This window comes from Lemur catta, chromosome 1, assembly GCF_020740605.2.
Source record: "Lemur catta isolate mLemCat1 chromosome 1, mLemCat1.pri, whole genome shotgun sequence".
Taxonomy (NCBI): Eukaryota; Metazoa; Chordata; class Mammalia; order Primates; family Lemuridae; genus Lemur; species Lemur catta.
Window position 1 is genome coordinate 85781395 of NC_059128.1, and position 22223 is coordinate 85803617.

General features: G+C 35.8%; 1 protein-coding gene across 1 annotated transcript in view; it reads right to left on the minus strand.

The window, feature by feature from the left end:
• The window catches only part of WDR72 (WD repeat domain 72), a 182585-nt gene that overhangs the window by 159512 nt on the left and 850 nt on the right, over window positions 1-22223 (minus strand). Inside the window, exons 2-8 of the mRNA XM_045529621.1 lie at window positions 14465-14571; window positions 8684-8762; window positions 7429-7603; window positions 6668-6744; window positions 5516-5635; window positions 4401-4546; window positions 3922-4018 (exon numbers count right to left, since the gene is read on the minus strand). Coding sequence (XP_045385577.1) covers window positions 3922-4018; window positions 4401-4546; window positions 5516-5635; window positions 6668-6744; window positions 7429-7603; window positions 8684-8762; window positions 14465-14571 — 801 coding nt within the window. The remainder of the gene's footprint in view (window positions 1-3921; window positions 4019-4400; window positions 4547-5515; window positions 5636-6667; window positions 6745-7428; window positions 7604-8683; window positions 8763-14464; window positions 14572-22223) is intronic.

The window sequence follows — 22223 nt, forward strand, 5'->3', positions numbered from 1 at the left end:
GCAGTTGAAATAGCAAACGCTAAAATTTGTATGGTAATTTTGTGTTATTAATATGCTTTCTACTTTCTGTTAACCATTTTTTAGATTTAACATACTTGATTTCAAATTTCCCAAGTAGCTACAAAGAAAAATGTCTCCTTAATTTACTATACACACATATATATAATGTATTATACATTATACATACTACTATATATTTTATATACGTATAATTTATGATTTAGCTGAAGCAGAGTATGAACATCGGGTACCAGTGCTCTTAAACATATGCTTTCCCTAGTGAATACATCTAGACTCTCCCTAGTACCTCAGGGCAGGGTAGCTGTTCTTTAGGCAGGCTTGTATACAGAGATTATGCACAAGGGATCAGAATGATTGTGATTACAAAAATCTCTTTTGATATACAAATGAAAGACATCCAGAAAAGAAAGCCAACCGCTCGAGCTAGAATTAAAGAAGTCTAGGAAAGTGACAGTTCCTAGTCAGAAAATACATGCATTAAGGTCCAGATTTAGATATATTAGTGGAAAAATTCTATAATATATTTTTTAGAGAATATTAAGGGCCAAAATATAGCTATACTTAATCCTTACAACAAAACTATGAAGTAAGTACTGTTATTATCCTTTTTATAGAAATAAGGAAACTCAGACACAGAAAATAAGAAACAAATCGAGGATCATAAAACCAAGATATTTACAGTTTTCTATAGTCTCAAGAAATCAGAGCATCACAGAAAACGGTTGCAATGAAGTCAGTTATCTAAATAAACTTCTCTCTTTTTTTTGACTCAGAGGATATTTGGGAGTCTTACAGATCTCAAAATCATGATTTTTGTATCTAGTAGAAATGATGTTGATAAAATTTGGTTAAATTGGCTACTCAAACTCTCCCAATCTTTTAGGAATCTTAGAACTGATTATTCCACCTCTCTCATTATTTTGATCTGAAAATGAAGCTCTGAGAAGCTGGTAAGTTAGTCAAGTTGGTGGTGGAACATCTCTCCCCAGCCCAGCGCTCTGCCCCTGTGGGTCCCTGTTGCCGTCATCCTCCCTGCCCTCACCTCCCATACTGCCACCCCTCCCTTGGCCACACCACCCCTTGAGGCTTCCCAATAATTCCCTCTTTAGTTCTGCTGTTTACCTGAGAACCCCTCCTAACCCCTTACCATTTGAATTCGAATTCCGATTTTCCATCACAGTACCTGGTACCCATCACAGGAAGTACCCATCACAGGAAGTACCCATCCTCCAGGAGGTAATAAAATACAGTTGTGAAGAGTGAAATCTCTGAGGCTAACTGTTGGAATCCAAATCCTGGCTTTACCACATATTAGCTCTATTAAAAGAGCAAGTTACTTAATTTAGGCAATTTGGTTCACCTCCCTGTCTCATCTTCCCTAACTGTGAAAGAGGGCTCACTGTATGGGACTGTTGTGTGGATCAATGAGTAGGTAAAGATAAGCTGCTTAAAATGGTGCCTGGCATTTAGTCCTGATTCAATTAATATAGCCATTTTTGTTATTCTTTTCTCAGAACAATTGAGAAACTCACTCTAAAAACCCATTTCCAGACTCTAGGGCTAAGCCACCTGGGTTCCAAGCCTGGGAATTAACGTCTCTGAACATCAGTTTCATCATGAGGTCTTGGTGGCAATTGAAGTAAAGGAGGTACTGCGTTTGTTTGCCAATAATAAGCACTCTGTAGAAGTTATTTATCTATCTATCTATCATCATCATCATTGTCATGACTCTTACTTCATGCACCCAAATTCCTAATTTACCACCCACAGACTTTCACTCCCAGCTACTCCCACCTCAGCATGGCAGTCTTACTCCTCAGTTGGGGCCCTGGGAAAACCAGTTCCTCATCTCAACAGCCAGAAGCCCTGCCACGGGCCTCAGCAATTACCAGCTGTGATTTGAGGCCAGGGAGATCCTCACATAACTACGGGAAGGAAAGGCAAGTCCCCATTCTTATTCTTACAACTCCATCAGCAGATATGTTCACGGGTATTACAAATGGTCACTCCGAGAACGTGTTACTGTTAAACCTTGAGATTTAGCTCTATGGCATCACCCCAAAAAATGAGTCTAGCCACTCCTACATTTTTATAGGGCACCCTTTCCTAAGCACACTGTATCTATCAAATTCATCTCCACACCCTACCACAATGTCTTCATTATCTCCTAACTTCAAGAGAGACTAAGAACTCTTACATTTGGTGAACGCTGGTAATGTTTGAAAAATGGGAAAAAATGTCTGACTTCATTTTATTCCCTGGATAAAGGGTAAGTAAGGGTCTAAGAATGGGTTTCAGTTTCAGATTATTCTATTCATATTTCACTGGTTTCTAGGCACTTCCTACTTCTGTTTCCTACAGAAACAACTGTGGTTGTCTAAACAAGAATTATTGGAAGAAGACCTATAAGTTTATGTCTTCATATTTTGAGAAACAAAGCAAGGAAACTTCCCATAAGATTAGTATTTTTTAAGTGTTTTTTTTAAAATTGTTACACTTTGTCCTCATGGTTATGTAGAGCATTGGTATTTGCAGTAACTAGAAACTCCTAGTTACTCCTTTAGGGCAAGATTTATATTATATTAATATTTGGCTTTTAGGGCAAACTGTATTTTTTTAAAAATGCATTCTGAAGCTAACAGGAAGGAAAGAGCACATCCTTCAAAAAAAATAACTAAATATGCCTTTCTGCGTAAGCCACAATACTGCTTTTGTGATCAACAGCAAAACAAGGCCTTACTGCTACCCACAAATAATTTTAGAAACAGCCCTTCACACATGCCATAATTCTAAAGTTTGCCAATGCCCCAGGGCATTTGGGCTTCTAATTTTTGGCTGACAGCTTCTTAATCAAGTTTTTGCAATAACATCTCACAGATATGTTAAAGGGACAGTCACTGAACTATAGGATTTCCACCAGTTATGCTCTCCAATTAAGCGAACCATCATTCTATACAAAGTAGCATGCTTCCTTGGTGGACACATCAATAATTCAAAACTCTTCCACTCTCCATGAAACACATTTTTTGATAATTAGCTGATAAGTTCAAAGGTTAAAAAAATAAAAAACACTTTGGGTAACTACTGAAATAACTGCTTAAATTTCCAGGCTTCCTTATGGTGTCAAACACATAATTGAGTCAAGTAACAAGCTCACAATTATATATTCAACTCTCTACCAGGAATAATTATATTTGTCTTAACAAGGAAATTTACTTATAAGAATAACTAAATACATGTGAAAATGATCTTAATATATGATTAAGTAAAAAAAAAATCAGGATATAAACCATTTCATGAAGTTTAACAATTGGAGTAGATACATTAAAATGTTAATGTTTTGTCAAACCATCTATCAAAACGGTCAGTGAGAAATGTGTGGTACGTATGTATATGTTTATATGTGTGTGTATATATATATGTACAGACAGAGAGAGAAAATAAATGTGGCAAAATGTTAACAATGGGTGAATTCAGGCAAAGTATGTATAAGTGATCATTGCACAATTCTTGCAACTTTTCCAAATGTATGAAAAATTTCCAGTTAAAATTAGTAAATACATAAGACAAAGCAAAAAATATTCAGCAAATATTGATTGCGGTAAAATTAGGTATTTTAATTCTTCCTTTGTTTTTCTCAATATGTATAACTTCCCTACAATAAATATGTATTGTTTAGTTACAAACTTAAAGTACAGGCCTAAAAATAATACATTTTTAAAGACAAAGTTTTCTCTTCAGTAAGTAGCTGCTAACAATTAAACTTGATTTTCTCATTAAGAACTTGATGCGATGCTTCGAGTCAATTTTTTCAAGCCTGCCTCTGTGACAGACAAAGCGACACTTATCTAAGAAACTGAGTGAAACAGCTTTGAGGCAGTCACTCTTTTCTTGCATTACCTTATTTTCCTGCACAGAAGTAGAGCACAGTAAATGAGGATAAATGGTCTCTTTAAGCACTCTTCCATCAGCAGGGTATATGCTTTTTGAGAGCCCACTGCGTGGCAAAAATAAAAAGCAAAGTTTAGAACTTTAGAGTTCTTTATTCGTTTTTTCGCCCCCTCCCACTTTCAAAAGCCGGATGGTACCATTCAAGTTTCTAAACTCTAGTTAGAAATTGTTAGGTTAATAATTACAAGTGACTTTTTGAAAACCCAGCACCAGCTGTACAAGTTATACATGGCTAATCTCATTCCTTCATCCCCTGCTGTTTTGTACAAAGGCTGAAGCCTACCAAGCCCAGAGTAAATCTTCTAGTGCCAAAGTTGTTTTGTTCTGGTTTTTGATCATGGGCAGCATGCAGGGATTTTTCCATAATAAACCTCCCAAAGTTCATTTTCTACCTGAATGTTTTGTATGCCGCTCCCATCTGAGCCCACCTGTTCAGCAGCTGATAGATATAACTGTGACCGTCTTCTGTCCAGATGAGGATTCTGTGAGCAGCAATCACCTCTCCACCGGCAAAGAACTGCCCATTTCTACTAACTTCAGTCAGCAGAAGGGAAAAATCACAATAATCATAAACCTAAAACACAAAGTCGATGCACATTAAGAAATGCTTACAGTCTAATCTCCCAGTGAAATAAAAGATAAATTATGTTTATCAAGACTGTTTGGATGATAGTAATAATGTAACAACATACTAAGTGTTAATAACAGACCATACTGCACTCATACATCAAGATGATATTTTACTAGCACTGATTTTCTCACATTTATCCCAGGGTAGGTTCAGTGGATAAAGCTTATCTGGTTGTATCATTCCAGAATGTGCCCATTAAACATAGAAACCAAAAATCTCAAAATTTCTAAATAATTGTATTCTTTCCATATGGGTAGTCCATGTTTAACATTTGAAATTTTATTATGGACAAAAAATTATACAGCAAAAATCTTTTGTTAGACCATATACTTTAAACTTTGTTCAAAAATATATTATCATCATAAAGTGACAATAACATATATGGTTTTGTTAACTAAGTCAGTTATATGAAACACTAAAGAAGAAAAGGATGCTACAATATCAAATGATGATGGTAACTTAGCTTTTTGTTCTTCTAGGAGATGTCAGGGAATATATTTACAAGAAAAGAATGTATACTGCCTAGAAACAAGTGTAGTGACAAAGCAGAAAAACATCTAAAAATAAGATCAATCTAGGTAGACATAAAGTATTAGTTTTTTAATTAGTTCTACAGGTACCAACTTTTTAAAGTTATTTAGAGATAAGTGTTTATTATTCTTATGGTTTGTTATTAATAAAATTAGGATATACTACTACACATATGATATCTTGGGATGCAAAACTACTGAATGTAGGGAGTTAAAAACTGATACGTCAGTCATAAAAGACACCTCCTTGCATACTCTGGTAATATGATTACAGAGAGTTTGTATCATATTAAAATCATATTCTTATAATTGTTTCCCTGAGCAAGAAAAAAACAAATTACATTTTTACATCACTGGTGTTTATCATGTTATTTTATAATACCTTCCAACATTTAGAAAATACCACCAATAGAAGTCTCTCAGTGTATGTGCAAAATCGTATTGTCTGGCAGTTCAAGGACTCGAGAAATTTGGATTCTTTTTCATAGACATCTTGCTTTTCCTTCAAAAGGAAAGAAAATATTTTAGTGCCAGTTTTAGGTAATTTATATACAACCACGAGAAGGACTGCTCCCCATACACCTAAAGTAGATCACACGACTAAAAAATGCAAAGTACCCAAGTTTCCTGTTGAGTGTTTTGAACTAAGAAGTTACTTTGCAATGGAATCTGTGAGCAGAAATCCACTTGGATTCAAGGACTCATTACATATTATCATTCAACAAACATTCTGTGGGGAGCTATGCTGGATGCTAAGAATATAAAGTGAAGAATAAGTCACTTTCAGACATGGCAGAAAGATTAAACAAAAAATGTAAAATGATGACTAAAAAAACTCCTGCATATCTTAATTGCTGAAAAAAAATGAACAGAGTTTTGAAAAGATAGAATAGTAGACAACACAGAACACATAGAATACTATGTTCTCAATAAGTTTCCGATCATGCTGGTGTGTATGTCTTGAGCTCAGCATGGCAACACAATTCCTAGGCTTCCTCAACCAAGAAGTTCCTAAAGAGACCCCAGAGCTCCTTGGGAAACCGAATAACTTTGTCATCAACACAAATACTGTGACTGTTCTTTTTTCTGTCACCGCAACTTGCAGCCTGATGCCAATGAGCAGGTGAATATACCAGCCTCCCAGGGAATGTGACCCCCAGGTGTTCAGTCATCTCCATGCCACCCCTCACACATACGCAGAAGAAAGGGGATCTTCTGCTGTAAGGGACACAGAGATATTCTGCTATGATTTTTTTTAAATTAAAATGTAATCAATGTGTGTCTGTGTATGTATGTGCGTGTGTGTGTAGATAAAAACATTTGTATATGCACAGAGGAATGCTGAAGTATACAATCCAACTACACCAATGCTCACTCCTGGAAAGATGGATGGGGGAAGTATATGGAGGTAAAATTTATGCACTTCTATACTATTTGAACTTTTAACAATGAGCATGTAATATCCTTATCATTTTAAAATTTCAATAAATATGCTTGAAATTAGAGAAAAAAACAGTAGAGTCTCCAAGCAAACCTGGATGCTGTTGACAGACGAGGAGAGATCCCATACTTTGAGCTCACCAGCTACTGATACCACCAAGAGAGAATCTTCTGTAAAAAACAACAAGGTCACATAAGCTCACCAGTGCTATAACTGGTTGTTGTAAAAGTCATTCATAGTCATGTAAGGATTACGCAGGGCTTTATGGTTGGAAAATATTCAGCTTTGGGTTTTTTTTTAATAAAAATAATAAATATTTTTACATCATGTTCCAAATTTGTTTTAAAATTTCAAAGTGATTCCTCTGTATAAGAAGACCACAACAACAAGCAGAAACACATTGTAAATCATCATGTTGGTAACATTAAATCTTCCTGTTTCAGAAATGAGTAAGGAGCCAGCTTCCACTTTCTATGTATTCACTCATCATAGAAACTAAATTCTCCTCGATTCTACATCCAGAAGATATAACAGGGCAAAATTCCAAGAGTCCTGCTAATCCACAATAAAAACCAACTTGTAATTCTTAAAATGCACCAAGCAGAACTGGGTCATAGAAACACAGATTCACTTCTTTCCACTTCATCGTAACCTCTTGCTGACTTACTAATGACTTGAACCACCGGTGTGGGTGTTCTCAGTTTTTCTTGATCTGGCTTACAGAGCTATCCCCACTAATAGGTAAACATAAGGAAACATTCTTTATAAACCCTTGCTCAATAACTTCACAAATAATTCAGAGGTAAGTATTTTTATGTGCAATCTTTTAGTGTCATACAATCCCCAATTATTACCTTGAATTCTCATGGAGTGAACAATGCACATGCAGTTGACCCAATCGGGAGACTGAGATGATGTAAAAGTGTGAACAACAGCCAAAGTTTTGGCATCAATTATAAGGACATCTTGATATTCTCCACAACAAAGAAGCCAACCTTCTCCTGTCATCCGGAATGAGCAGTGGTAATACTATGTACATGGAATTCAAAGAAAAATTTAATTATCACCAACAACTAACATAATTGTGGCTATGCTGAAGACTTCTCTAGATTTTAGTTTAGCATATGTTCAATTAAGGTACTGAACTGAATAGCAACTAAAATTTCTTTCAGTTCAGTTATTTCACACTCATAAAGTGTTGATTTTGCACGTTAGTCTTATTTGTAGCTCATCATTTTTCTGGAGAAAGGGAGATCTTTTGGAAGAAGGAATCTTATTCCAAATCATGGAAAGTTCACAATGTATTACTTCTGGAGTGCTACTTGCAATTAAACAAGGACAACAAAATTGCTACATGTTAAGAAGAAATAAAAATATTTGAAGAGAATTTGAGGATTTCTTGTGCCAAATAAGTTTTGGAAATGACTTTTCTTAAAGTTCAAGTAGTACATTCTACCCTTAACAAGCTCTTTTACTGTGTAGAGTTTTGGTCCCCAAAGAATACAAAGGAGTTTATGAATGTTGAGTCACAACACTAAAAACAATGCATAAAATATATTTTTTAAAAAAAGCAATGCTGTCAGCACCATTAGAATCATGCAACTACCTTATATATGGAGTCCATCTACTAAAAGCCAAGATCTTCTTTAAATATTGGGAAATGATTATAAAAGTTATGGCTATGCTTCTTGCTCTGTTTTCATTAAAAAAAAATCAGAAATTAAGAAACTATCCACCAAAAAAAATAGGCTGAAATTGTAAATGAAGGGGAAAGATTTTATGCCTTACAAAATAGCCCATCATTAAGATGGAATCTTTGTGTGTGTGTGCGTGTTTTGTGTCACTAAGGAAATATATGGAATTTGCCTTTCAAATTTATCTGTTAGATACAAAAATGAAAGAATCAGAAAAAAACCTGGTTGCATAATACCTTTGGGGAAAGAAAAATGCCAAAATAGCAGATGATTACTGATGATATTCTATCGTCAAGACAAAATAAAGATTGGAGACAAGAATATTCTTCAAAGATATTTCTTTAAATGTGTATATAGCAAAGGCTCCAAACAATTGCGAATGCAGAAATGTCCTGAAAGCAGTGAGCATACTTACACAGATTGCAGTGTGCCTGTAAGGAAGTGTGGCCTTCTCCACGCACTGTCCATTGGTGACATTCCAAACACACATCTCCCTAGCAGAGATAACTTTGTATTATTCTCTGTCATTTCCACTCAATTGGCTGGAATAATTTTTATACCACCAAGTTTTTCTTTAGTGCTGCACTCAAGTGCAGCCTGATCATTTATGTGGCTTTTTGTTACAGATTACTGGGCAAGAAAATGTTGTGGTCATTAGCAGGGATGACATACTGTATCTGTATCTTTTTGTTTGGGTAATTACACCCTGCCGCCAGCCTGCAAACCTTACTTTAGGGCTAACCTAGCCTACGACAAATTGTGGGGATACAGCTATCACTGCCTGTTAGTGACAGTACAACAATCTTTCCGTGGAAACTGCATCCTCTTGAAAATGGTTTATTTCACTGAACTTAAACTACATATTTTGAAAAGCATAATGCATCGAGTGTTGCATCTTCTGGAGTCAAGGTATCATTTTTGTAAAACCAAACACTGCCACCAAGAGGCTACATTTGGTCTATCATTGCTACGGTTTATTTCTTTGCTTTTCCTGATTTGAAACCCTGAAATCATCCTTGCCACCTAATATTTAGAAAACTACCATTGTTTAGAAAACTCTTACTTGGTTACATAGATGTTACAAAGACACAGATACAGTTATAAAATACAGGTACAAAATACACCCAGTGCAGGTTGTTTTAAATCTATATGATTTCTGTTCACAAAAATCAGAATGGCTGTTTCAGAGATGTGTGGTAATATTCTTCAGTTCATAGTTTCAATACATAAGCAAAATTTTCCACAAAAGAAAACTAAAGGTTTTATGGGTATTAAGGGAGATGCTGCTATTAGGAAGCAAAATATACAGATTAATAATGTTAAATACTATATGTATTTAGTGATTTGCAGGCTTTTTTGTTTTTCTAACGAAACACTGGAACTCAATCTTCTAAACCAGTGATTCTTAAACTAGGGTCATTCTGCTCTCCCCTCTTCCCACACCTTCCAAGGACATTTGACAATGTTTGGTGATTTTTTTGGTTGTTACAACTAGAAACACACTACTGGCATCTAGTGGGGAGAGGCCAGGGATGCCGCTAAATAGCCTCCAATGCATGGGACTGTCCCCACAACAAAGAATTGTCCAGTTCAAAATGCCGCAGTACTGAAGTTGAGAAACCATGTCCTGTACACAGAAAGAAAATATTCATGGTTTTCCTCCCTCTGTTTATATTCAACCTTATTCCAAAAAGGTTTTGAAGTACCTGAAAAGGTATTTCATTCTATAAAACAAGGGGAAAAAAATCTCTGTGTGTCTGTGTGTGTATACTAAAACATAAGATTGGGAGAAAGGTAGAAATTGAAATAATGTATCTCCAAGGTAAAGAAACTGATACTAAATCTAGAAGGTAAATAAATAGAGCACAAAGGTAAAGTAACTGAACCTTAAGCAGCAAAAAATATAAAATTTTAGCCTTATGTGGGATTTATTATTGTGGTTTTTTACTTTAGCTATGCATCAGCAATCACCTGCAAATAGTTCAAAAATTACCCTCAGAGATTCTAATTCCACAGCTCTAGGTTGGGATCCTGGCGCATGTGGTTTTGAAAAGCTCCCGGTCAGTTGATCTGTTTTTAGGTAAGTCCATCTCTAAACCATAGCTCTAAACTCTGGCTCTAATTAGAACTATTAGATAACTCTAAAAAAAAATACTGATGCCTGACCCAATCTAGACATCAAATCATGCTGATTAATTCACATTTTCTAGGGTTGAAGCCTGAGCATCAGTTAAAACTCCCCCAGTGACACTAACATATTCAAACCATCTTGGATTCCAATGTTTTCCCTGTTTGCTCATCATCCTATTTTCTACCTTAAATCTGGAAAAAACAAAAACAAAAACAAAAATATCGCAAAGCAGAAGGTGACCCTTTGTCTATCAATTATATTTAATAAAAGAAAGCAAATTCATGGCGTATCAAAAACAGCGTTTGTACTTGAGCAAGAATTGTACAAGTTACATAATTAACAGCAAGACATGAAATCTATCAAAATGCACATTCTTTTCATTTTTCAGATTCTTCCCCCAAAGTTTATACATGGCTAAAAATCCCCTTCAATTATAAAATATTAAATTTAATGATTTCCAAAATTTTAAAAATTCTTAAATTTTTATTTTAATAAAAAGAAAAACACAGGGAGAAGTATCTATGACATACAAAATTAAAAAATTGTTATAGTCTCATTAGAAGTGCCTTGAGCAAGGGTCTTTTTTGTTGTGCTCAGCTCTACATCCCCACCTTAGCACCTCAATAAAAATTCATCCAGTGAATAAATATGTCAACCATAATCATTCCACACACTTTTCATCTTCCAGGAATATACTATTTTCTCCCTGCTCCACTCCTATTTCTTATACTTCTATGCTTATAACACATTGCTCTGCTCAAATTTTAATGAAGTGTCTGGAACAAGAGGAGAGAAATATGATTACTTGGTTTGCCATCTTGAATTGGAAGTCTATTCCATTCTTCAAACTCTCTTTTTCCTTGTCTTCCATTATGCTTTTGGTTTTCCTTGGCATTCTCAGCCTCCCCTTCTTCCTCAGCCTGATTCTTCAGTATTGGTTTTCCTTAGACTTTTTTGTGTTATACTTTCCCCATTTCACTCTCTTCCTGGGTAAGTTATCTACTCCCACAGTTTCAGGCACTGTTATCATGCTCTTGGAAGCCCAGATGTCTTCACCTGAGCTCTAGATTTCCATATGCACCCAGCTGTTTGATGTCTCCACCTGTAGGACTTGTAGGAGTTCACACTCCTCTTGTTCAAAATGAAACATGGCACTATCCCTCTTTGGTTCATTATCTCAATGAATGATATTGTCACTAATGAATTCCCCAAGTTATTCTTGACCCCACACTTGCTCTCACTGCCTCAAATGTGGTGTCCTTGATACTCCAAATAGGATCTCTGGACCAGGAGTATCAAGCCCTGAAGGAAAATGTTTGATATCCAAGTTCTTAGGCCTCAGCCCGGACCTACTGAATCCCTATCTCCAGGAGTGGGGCCCAGAAATCTGTATTGAAACAAACACTGCAGGTGATTCTGATGTATACTCAGGTTTTAGGAGCACCTTCCTAGAGGCCTCTGAGGCCTGGTGCCGGCCTACTTCTCTGGTCTTATCTCTTCTTGGGGACTAAAACTTCCGTTAATAACTAATAACCCTATCGGTGCCAGGACTTTTTGCCTTAAATTTTATTAACAATATATTTATTATTATAAAATATTAATACAGCTATAGCAACCTAATTTTGAGTAGTATGCATTTGATAATATATAACTGAGATTACTATTTAGGTTTATTTCAACTGTCTTATTTTGTATTTTCTATTTGTCTCATTTTTTCTTTGATTTTTTTCTGTTTTCTTTAAATTAAATAATACTTTTTTTCTTTTTTAAATGGAAAGATATGTATTCTTTCTTTTATTTTTATTTCTCTTGTTTCTTTTTTTAGGGGCTACCCTGGAAATGTCAACATATACATGTAGCTTAAAGTCTAACATCTTTACCCTTCTCTAGAACACCAGAACATGTGGAATTCTGGTGGCTACACTATCATATGCCATTGTTGAGCAGGATGGTGTATATGAGTGGATAAGTGTATATAAACATCATTATGTCTAATAGTCTGTTTTTATTTTAATTTTCTAAAACTTTGTTGGTTTATGTTTAATGTTCCTTCTTCCATCTTAGATCTTCCTTCTGAAATCATTGATCTTCTTATTGAAGAATATCATTTAGAAATTTGTTACTTGTAGTGGGTCTGTTGGTAGTGAGCATTCTCAGTTGTTGTTTGTCTTAAGCTTTATTATTTTGCCCTAATTTGGTGAAGGTATTTTTGCTGGATATATAATTCTAAGTTGACAGATAATTTCTCTCCACTTTTTGAAGGGATTTCATTTCTGTCTAGTCTTCATCTTACTGTTGGGGAGTCAGCTCTCAGTTTAATTAACATTCCTTTGTAAATCTGGGGTTTTTTTCACTGTCTACATTCAGGATTTTCTCTTTTTCTCTGGCATTCTATTGTTTCGACATCAGGTCTCCAAGTGCTTATTTCTATTCATTATCTTGGAATTAGCTGGGATTCCTACAAATGAAATAATACTTTGGAAAAAAAAATGAAAAACTGAGCCATGAAGCAATTCTAGGTGCTGCCTGATCATCTTGGGGCAGAAATGCTAAACTCACGGCAACTTCCTTGCACTTTTCACAGCAAAAAATACAGTGTTGTTTACAATATAATAACTTCCAGCAGATTAAGTTAGGATTTGCTAAGTATATAGTAGCTGAAGTGTAGGGACTGCCTAAGAAATATATCATAGATATAGGATAAATTTGGGGGAAGCCCAAAAGAATAGAGTTCTAGAAAATTAAGATCATCTGGGCAAAGGAAGACAGCTAGTCAGAACAAAACCAGATTCCTCAGCTCTTTAACAGTCATCTTTACAGGGCTCATATAGCTGAATTCACCTATCATCAAAAACATATCCTTAACCCTGGTTTCTCTTTCCCTTTTGCAGCTAGGCTACTACGGACAAAAACCTCAAGCTGGAACTCAGTAACTTTTCGGATCTATTTCTCACTTAGCTATTATGTTTTTCTCAACTTTCCAAGTAGTTCCAGAAAAAGTTCATCATCCTCCAAATTCTCTAGTTTGGGAAAAAGTATCTCAGCCTGTATAGGAGGCCTTGTGGGAGCCCCAGTGTGTGAAAGCTACAGGCAAATGTTAAAAAACAACAAAAAAGAATGTACTAGGATATTTCACTTTAGACTTATCCAAAGTTCAATCTGTCTAAAGCTAACAATTATTGCTTTACTATAAGCTATGAGAATAGATACATCTTTGACATTTGTTCTACTAGTCATTTTGTTAAACTATTCTGTTTATACAAAGCAGGCCTTAACTCCTTATTATTCTTTTGATTCTCAGAATTCAGAGACATGTAATTTCCCTTTGGGTTAAAAACAAAAGAGAAAGTTCTCTTGTTTCAACCAGCAACCCAATCCCTCATCCACAAACACATGTTGAATTGCTTCTGCATTCCTGAGTATACTCTGGCAAAACTCCTCAGCAGAGAGTAGTTCATAGTAGATCTTCCATCAGTGGGGCTTTTTCCTGGGTCCTATTTCATGAGAGCAAGGCTTGTTTCAAGGAAACTGCACCTAAATCGCTACGTTCCTTCCCCTTCTCTCTCCCACCACCCTACTCACAATTGAGCCTTCTCCTCTGTTAGTTTTAAAATGGCATCAGACAAGGGTACAGCATGAAGATTGTAACTATTGATTTGTTTTCTAAAACTATGAAGGCTTGGATGGGTTTGCTTAAGAACTCAAAGTGAGTTAATACATTAAAAGGACAAGCACCTAGCCTTTTCTATTTCCAGTTCTACAATACTAGACATTTGTCACTATCTTTCACCCAGTAAGGGTGACACAAGTTCTGATACACAGGTTGGAATCTTTATCTTGGTCTCAATTTAGCAAAAGGAGTATTGAGTGGGAGTTATAATAATTATTACACTTTGTGAGACCATCAGACAAGTTATTCAAACCTTCAAGATCTAAATTTTCCTATATGTAAAAGAAACATGTTGATCACAAAGGTCTCCTTCAGCCTTAAAATTGTACCCCATCACAGTTTTTCAAGAGGGAATGGAACAGAGAAGGAGACAAAGTTCCACACATCTTACTTACCCATTTTCAGCAGCACTAACAACATAGGGCTGTTTAGAGAAGTCTCTTGCTCTTGCCAAACATGTTACTGAAGCCGAATGACCAAACAGGAGTTCTTTCGCTGAGATCTGAAAATGATGAGAGTAAGTTTTTAAATAGCTGTAAAGTGTTTAAATAATTAAAACATTACACTATATAGTATTCATAATTCTGATTAGGAAATTCTGTTATATTATGGTTTTACTGTACATAGTTTTAGGAAAACTGATATATGGCATATCAAAATCCACAGAATAAACTTCTCAATAAAGGCATTGTGTTATATACATTTTGTGTGTGTTTTGGTTGGGTCTCTATCATGAAACCTATGTGACTGTCAGACCTGTCTTACAACATCTAGATTGTGAATACAAATAAGTCAGTGTTGATGCTTATTATGCACAAAATGGCCACCAAATGATAGTAGCATATTAATGTGCAGATTTCTGAATTCAGAATGAGTTTACAAAATAATACAAGAGAAAATGTTACTCTTTTTGAAATCATCATAATACATCATTTAGTGGTAGGAATGTAAATTGGTACAGCCATTTTGAAAAAACAGCATGGTAGTTCATCAAAAAATTGAAAATAGAACTTCCATATGATCCACCAAACCCACTACTGGGTATAGAGTCAAAGGAAATGAAATCAGTATCTCAAAGAGGTATCTGCACCCACATGTTCATTGCAGCATTATTTATAACAGCCAAGATGAGAAAAAAGCAAAGTGTCCATCAATGGATAAATGGATTAAGAAAATGTGGCATATACGGTTGTCCCTTGTATCCACGGGAGACTGGGTCCAGGACCCCCTGTGGATACCAAAATACAGAGATGTTCAAGTTTGTTATATAAAATGATGTATATTTACATATAACCTATATATATCCTCTCATATACTTTAAATCATGTCTAGATTACTTATAATAACTAATACAATGTAAATGCTATATAAATAGTTATTACACTATATTGTTTAGGGAATAATGACAAGAAAAAAAAGTCTTTGCATGTTCAGTACAGACATAACCATCCTTTTTTCCCCAAAATATTTTCAATCTGAGGTTGGTTAAATTCATGGATACAGAACCCACAAATACAAAGGGCAGACTGTATATACAATGGCATATGCCTATAGTCCCAGCGACTTGGGAGGCTGAGGCAGGAGGATTGCTTGAGCCCAGAAGTGTGAGGTTGCTACGAGCTAGGCTGATGCCACGGCACTCTAGCCCAGACAACACAGTGAGACTCTGTCTCAAAAAAAAATGAATAAGTTCAGGAGAGCTAATGGATAACATGGTGACTATAGTTAATAATAATGTATGCTTGAAATTTGCTAAGAGAGTAGATCTTAAATGTTATGATAAAAAAAAGTAACTATGTGAGGTGGTAGAGGTGTTATTAACTTGATTGTGGTAATCATTTCACAATGTTTATATATATGAAATCATCACATTGTATACCTTAAATCTATATAATTTTAATTTGTAAATTATATATCCATAAAACCAAAATAAAAAGGACTGAAATTCCCTTAGTCATAGACCAAATACCAGGCCAGCTACCATAGAGGACTTTTTAGGCATCAATTTTCACTTCTAAATTATCTATATTATCTAAAATTTCTAAAATAAAAAGATGTTTCTAATTTATATAAAAAATAGAAAAAAGATCAAGAAAATAAGAAGATATGACACAAACTGTGAGAAACATTTGCAAAAAACATATCCGATAAAGGACTATTATCCAAAATATATAAAGGACACTTAAAACTCAACAATAAGAACATGAAAAACCTGATTAAAAAATAGTCAAAAGATCGGAGCAGATACCTCACCAAGGAAGTTATACTAATAGCAAGTGAGCATACAAAAAGATGCTCCACAACGTATGTCATAAGGGAAGTGTAAATTAAAATAATGAGATGTCACTACATACCTATTAGAATGGCCAAAATCTAGAACACTGACAACATCAAACACTGGCAAGGATGTGGAGCAACAGGAACTCTCATTCATTGCTGGTAGGAATGCACAATACTATGGCTACTTTGGAAGAGAGCAGTTTTTTATGAAACTAAACAGACTCTTACAGTAATTGAGCTCATTGATGTTTACCCAAATAAGTTGAAAAGGTGTGTCCACACAAATACCTGTACACACATTTATAGCAGCTTTATTCATAATTGCCAAAATGTGGAAGCAACCAACATACCCTTCAGTAGGTACATGGATATATAAATTGTGATACATTCATACAATGAAATATTATTCAGCACTAAAAAGCAATGAGCTATCAAACCACGAAAAGATATAGAGAAATCTTAAATGCTTATTACTAAGTGAAAGAAGCCAATCTGAAAAGGCTATACGATTCCAACTGTATCCATTCTGGAAAAGGCAAAACTATAGAGACAATAAAAACATCAGTGGCTATAAAGGGCTGGGGGGAGCAGAAAATGAACAGGTGGAGCACAGAGGATTTTTAGAGCAGTAAAACTCTTCTGCATGATATTATAATGGTGGATACATGTCATCATACACTTGTCAAAACTCATAGAATGTACAATACCAAGTGGAACGTACAACACCAAGAGTGAATTCTAATGTAAACTATAGATTTTGGTGATAGTGATGTGTAGGTTCATTGACTGTAACAAACACACCACTCTAGTGTGGGATGTTGATAGTGGGGGGAGGATATGAGAACTCTGTACCTTCCACTCAATTTTGCTGTGAACATAGAACTGCTTTCTTTGTTCAGGAAAAAAAAAAGTCTATCAATTTTTTTAAAAATACCTTATTTGGCTTCCTGCCTCAGAAATAGTAAAATTAACTTTTCTACATTAAAAACAAAATTTTAATTAAATGATTATTTAAAATATCAATGTTTCTCTTATAGGAGAATTTTAAAAATATGACACTAAGGGCTGCTACTATCTCATATGTAAAAGAATTATATTTCTCATTGTTTTGTATAAGTTTATGAAAATTAAACCAGAAAACATGTAAGATGTCTTTATGTGGGGAAGGAGTTGTCAATAATAGAACAAAAGTTTAATTTGAATAACTAGCAGATGTTTTATGGGTAAAAAAAATATATTTTTCAAATTAATCAATATCTATTATGGCTTTTCTGAACTATGTAGACATATATATAGAGAACAATCCGGCCATATCAGTGAGGACAAATTATTTCATGACATAATTATTCTCTGCCTTCGTATCATTTCTATCATAATCAGAAATATTTCTTTAAAGGGTCTGCTGTCAGACTCAATTTTTAGTGCTGCAAAGAGGGTTTTGTGGTTGATTAGAATCACTTACAATCCAAGTCCTAACTCTTTACCTTTTTCCTGGGAAGTCCAGAAGGTCCTATCTTAGAGAACAGCATACTGTCTTTCCCTGCCATCAGATTCAGGGATATATACCACTATGCATTTAATCCCTTTCCAATCTTTCCAAAGCCAAATTAAGCAATAAATTAAGGCTCATCAAGGATATTCCCTCCTCCAGAGAAAATTCACCATGGCTGAAATATCAGAAAGGAACACCACTGCCTTTCACATGAAGTCCTCATTCTGCTACTAAATCACCACAAATATTGAATAAGCAGTGACAATTCATTACAATTTTCTCATTGGCTATACTCTAGAACTATAGTGAAGAATAACAAAATTAAAAAAAAAATCTACAATCACACCTAGTCATCATCATGATGAAACCCAGGAGACCTTTACTGTTATTCATTGGCTCTAAGTTTATGAAGCATTGGTTTCTTGCCGACCCCCACCCCCATCTCCAGGTACTTCTAATAGCACAAATGGGAAAACAAAAAGAACCCACAACTTGATGAACATCTGCCATATTCCAGGCGCCAGATGCAAGCACAGACAGTGTTCAAATCCCCACTTCACAGGTGACGAGATTGAAGCTTAAAGAATAAAGCCATTTGCCCAGGATCACACAGTGGGTAAATATCAGGGCTAGAACTTGACCCAGATTTCCATTCGTTTTCTCCATTGCTTTCCTTCATTTTGTTGTGTGTCCTTCTGAGTATTAGGAGGAAGTACAGAACATAGCAATACTAACGGAATCTCTCTGAGAGGATATTCAGCTTCCCTCTCTCTATGCTTAAAGGTGTGATGGGTAACAGCAATCAATATCAGAAAACCCACATGAGAATGTTCCTAAGAACATGAGACTTAGAGAAGCTCCTCATTGGTAGATCTCACACCCTGAACCTGGAGGTGGCATTTGTAACCCACTTATGCAATGAGAAGCTCAGGACAGGGAGACACTTACTCTCTGGCCGCCCTGGGCCTTGCTATCCCACTGCGCAGGGACCGGGAGAGACTGAGATGTGTACTCAATCACCTGCTGAATACTCAGATACTCCAAGATGTTCAGAACTTAAATCACCTTCTTCCCTTCTCTACTACTATTCTCTAATTCCCTTTATACTTTATGCAAATGAATGATACCATCATCCCATCAGTCCCACCCATCTCCCAAACCCCAGATCCAGAGGGGGTCCTTGCCTGTTTCCTCTTCTTTACCCTACATCCAATTGGTTTCTCAGTCCTGTCCATTCTCTCTTAACATCTTTCCAGTTTTCATCTCCTCTTCATTCCCACTGCCACTGGTTTAGTTCATGCTCCAAAACTTTCTTGACTAAGTTACTGTAGAAGTCTCGCCTGCTCACAGTCCCTGTCCCTGATCTCATCTCCCCTCACCCCAATATGCTCTTCTCACTGCTAGCAAGTGGTATTCTAAAACCCAAATATAATGGAATAGTATTATGGACATCTGCTCACATAAAGCATTCTCAAAAGCCCCTAATATCACCATTGCTTTTAATTAGCACATGTTGTTAGCTCTTGCTAATTTTTTTAAAAGGAACAAGAACAGCAACAACAACAAAAAAAACCCCTAAACCCCTCAGCATGTCAGATTCCATATTGGGCCTAGTCCAGCCTTTCTAGATGTGTCCATCACCTCTAATTTACTGTCTTGTGTTCCAGGTCTACTCAACTATTTTAGTAGTTCCCTGAAGGCAAAATGCTCTCATATCTTTCGCATGCACTTGTCATCTTCCCCCACCTTCCACTCCTGTTCATCCTTTAGAACTCAGCTCAAGCAGCACCATCGGAAAGCCTTTCCCTTCAAAACTAGAACAAGTCACCACTTCACACCCATTAGAATGGCTATTATAAGAAACAAAAACACATATGCAAAAAAATAGCAAGCACTGGTGAGGATGTGGAGAAATTGGAACTCTTGTCCACTGCTGATGGGAATGTAAAGTGGTGTAGCCACTATGGGGGTTCCTTAAAAAATTAAAAATATAATAGAATTAATACCCCATAAATATGCATAATTACTATGTATCAATTAAAAATGATTTTTAAAAATAGTTACCATATGAGCCAGCAATTCCACTTTTGGGTATTGAAAAGAATTGAAAGCAGGGATGCAAATAGATATTTGCACACCCATGACATTAGCAGCATCATTAACAATAGCCAAAAGTTGGAAACAACCCCAGTGCTCATTAATAAATAAAAAGATAAACAAAATGTGGTATGTACATACAATGGAATATTATTCAACCTTAAAAGGAAGGAAATACTGTTATATGCTACAACATGGATGAACCTTGAAGATATGCTGACTGAAATAAGCCAGTTACAAAAACACAAGTCTTATATGACTCTTCTTACACGAGATATGTAGAGTAGGTAAAGTATCACATTGCTTTACAACTTCCTATTTACAAGTCTGTCTCCTACACTAGACTCTGAGAAACTTGAAAGAGAGATCTACACCTAGAATAAAGAACATCTATGTAATTTGCCCAGTGACTGCATGAGTAAGTGTCCCTGGATTTGCTTTTCCACTTTATATGGTAGAAAGTGAGTGTTGAAGACCACAGAACCTGATATTTTATTTTATCTACATCTGTTTGGAAGGGGAAAAGGGCTTTTCAAATGTAGTACAAGGAGGAAATAAATGGCTCCCTGTTCACTTTATACATCACCCCCCAACAACTTCCTCCTCCCCTTCCTGCTGTCCTTTCCCTGAAACACCCATTGGCATCCAGCTGCCCTACAGTGGCTCAGTCACCTGGACAGTTAGTTATATCTTCTCTTATAGTTTCTCAGGTCCTCAAGGCCCCCCATTTTCTTCCTTTACCAAATTATTTATATATATATATATATATTTTTAAACAAAAATAAAATTAAACTACTAACCATTAAGATAATAATTCACTCACTCAACCGCCTTATATATAACAAAGGAATTTGTTGAGAATTCAAAAATGCCCTTGATTTTGCATAGTCTGGAACTTTCCCTGCTAATAATTGATCAGTTGTGATGTAGGGGTAAGAGTCATGGGAAAATAAGAGAAGCTGTTCATTCACTCTGGCCCTATGGTTAGCCATAGAAAGTATTAAGGAAAACCTTCACATGGAGCACATGGAGTATCTCACATTCATACTCATCAATATCTCATTTGCCTAATTAACTTTTTCACAATGTACTCACAGTGAATTTCCAAAACACAAAGCTGACCCCATCCCCAACTGATATCTCCTCAACAGCTCTCCTTGCCTAGAGGACTCCATATAAACTCCTTCACTTGTCAGCTAAATTTCTCCATGCCCTATCCTCCCCTCTGGCTTTACCTCTCTCTGATCCAGCAACAGAGAGCTCCTCACTTTTCTCTGAGCCCAGGCTGTTTCCTTAACGTAGAATGCCCTGGTTTCTTCCACTCCTGTTCATCTGATTCCCATTCCCATCCCATATCCCTAATCTTGGATTTCTCAATATTGGAACTCTAGGCATTTTGGATGGAAAAATTATTTGTTGTAAGGAGCTGTCATGGGCAGTATGCAATGTTTACAGCATCCCTAGCCTCTAATCTCTAGATTCCAATAGCATCTCTCTTCCTTCAGTTGTGACAATTGAAATGTCTGCACATAGTAACAAATGTCTCTTGGGGACCAAAATTGCCCCCCGTTAAGAAACACTGCTCTAACTCCAAGTAGAAAATGTACTTCTAAGAGAAGCATGGCATAACTTCCCCACTGAATATGCAGTGCAGACCATTCTCTACTTAGAGCACTTTGTATTATAACACAACTGCACCACAGCAGCCTGTTTCTTTTTCACTCCCTGTAGCCAGCACCAGGTCTTCTCATTCATGTTTGAACTTACGAATGAGTACCTAGCCTACTGCCTAACTTACAGTATGTACCCAACAAATGTAGGCTGAACAAATGTTGAGTAAATACCAGGAACATATGAACAAAGATACAATTCTAGGATTCCAAATTTCTCAAACTTATCACGACCTACACATTGCTAGACAAATACTCTGGCCAGAAAATAACACTCTTCAACGTTAAAAAGAGTAATGAGATATTTTAAGCCATCTGGGAGTCTGAGTTTAAACTATAATAGAAAATTAATGTGAGCACCACCACTTTCAAAACACAACTGTTGCAATAATACCTATTCCTTCTTTCAAGGATGTTCATAAACATTGAGCTGAGCTGGCCTGTTATGCACTTCTTGGCAGCTCTGTAGTAGGACTGTTCAGTGATGGGAGATGTTAATTAATTACACCATAAAATAGAATTACAATTAATTGTTAATTTAGGTTTTAAAGTGACAAACTTTAAAGGCTAAAAATAGTCTTTGATCTTTAAAAGGCTTCTTAATGAGGGCAATAT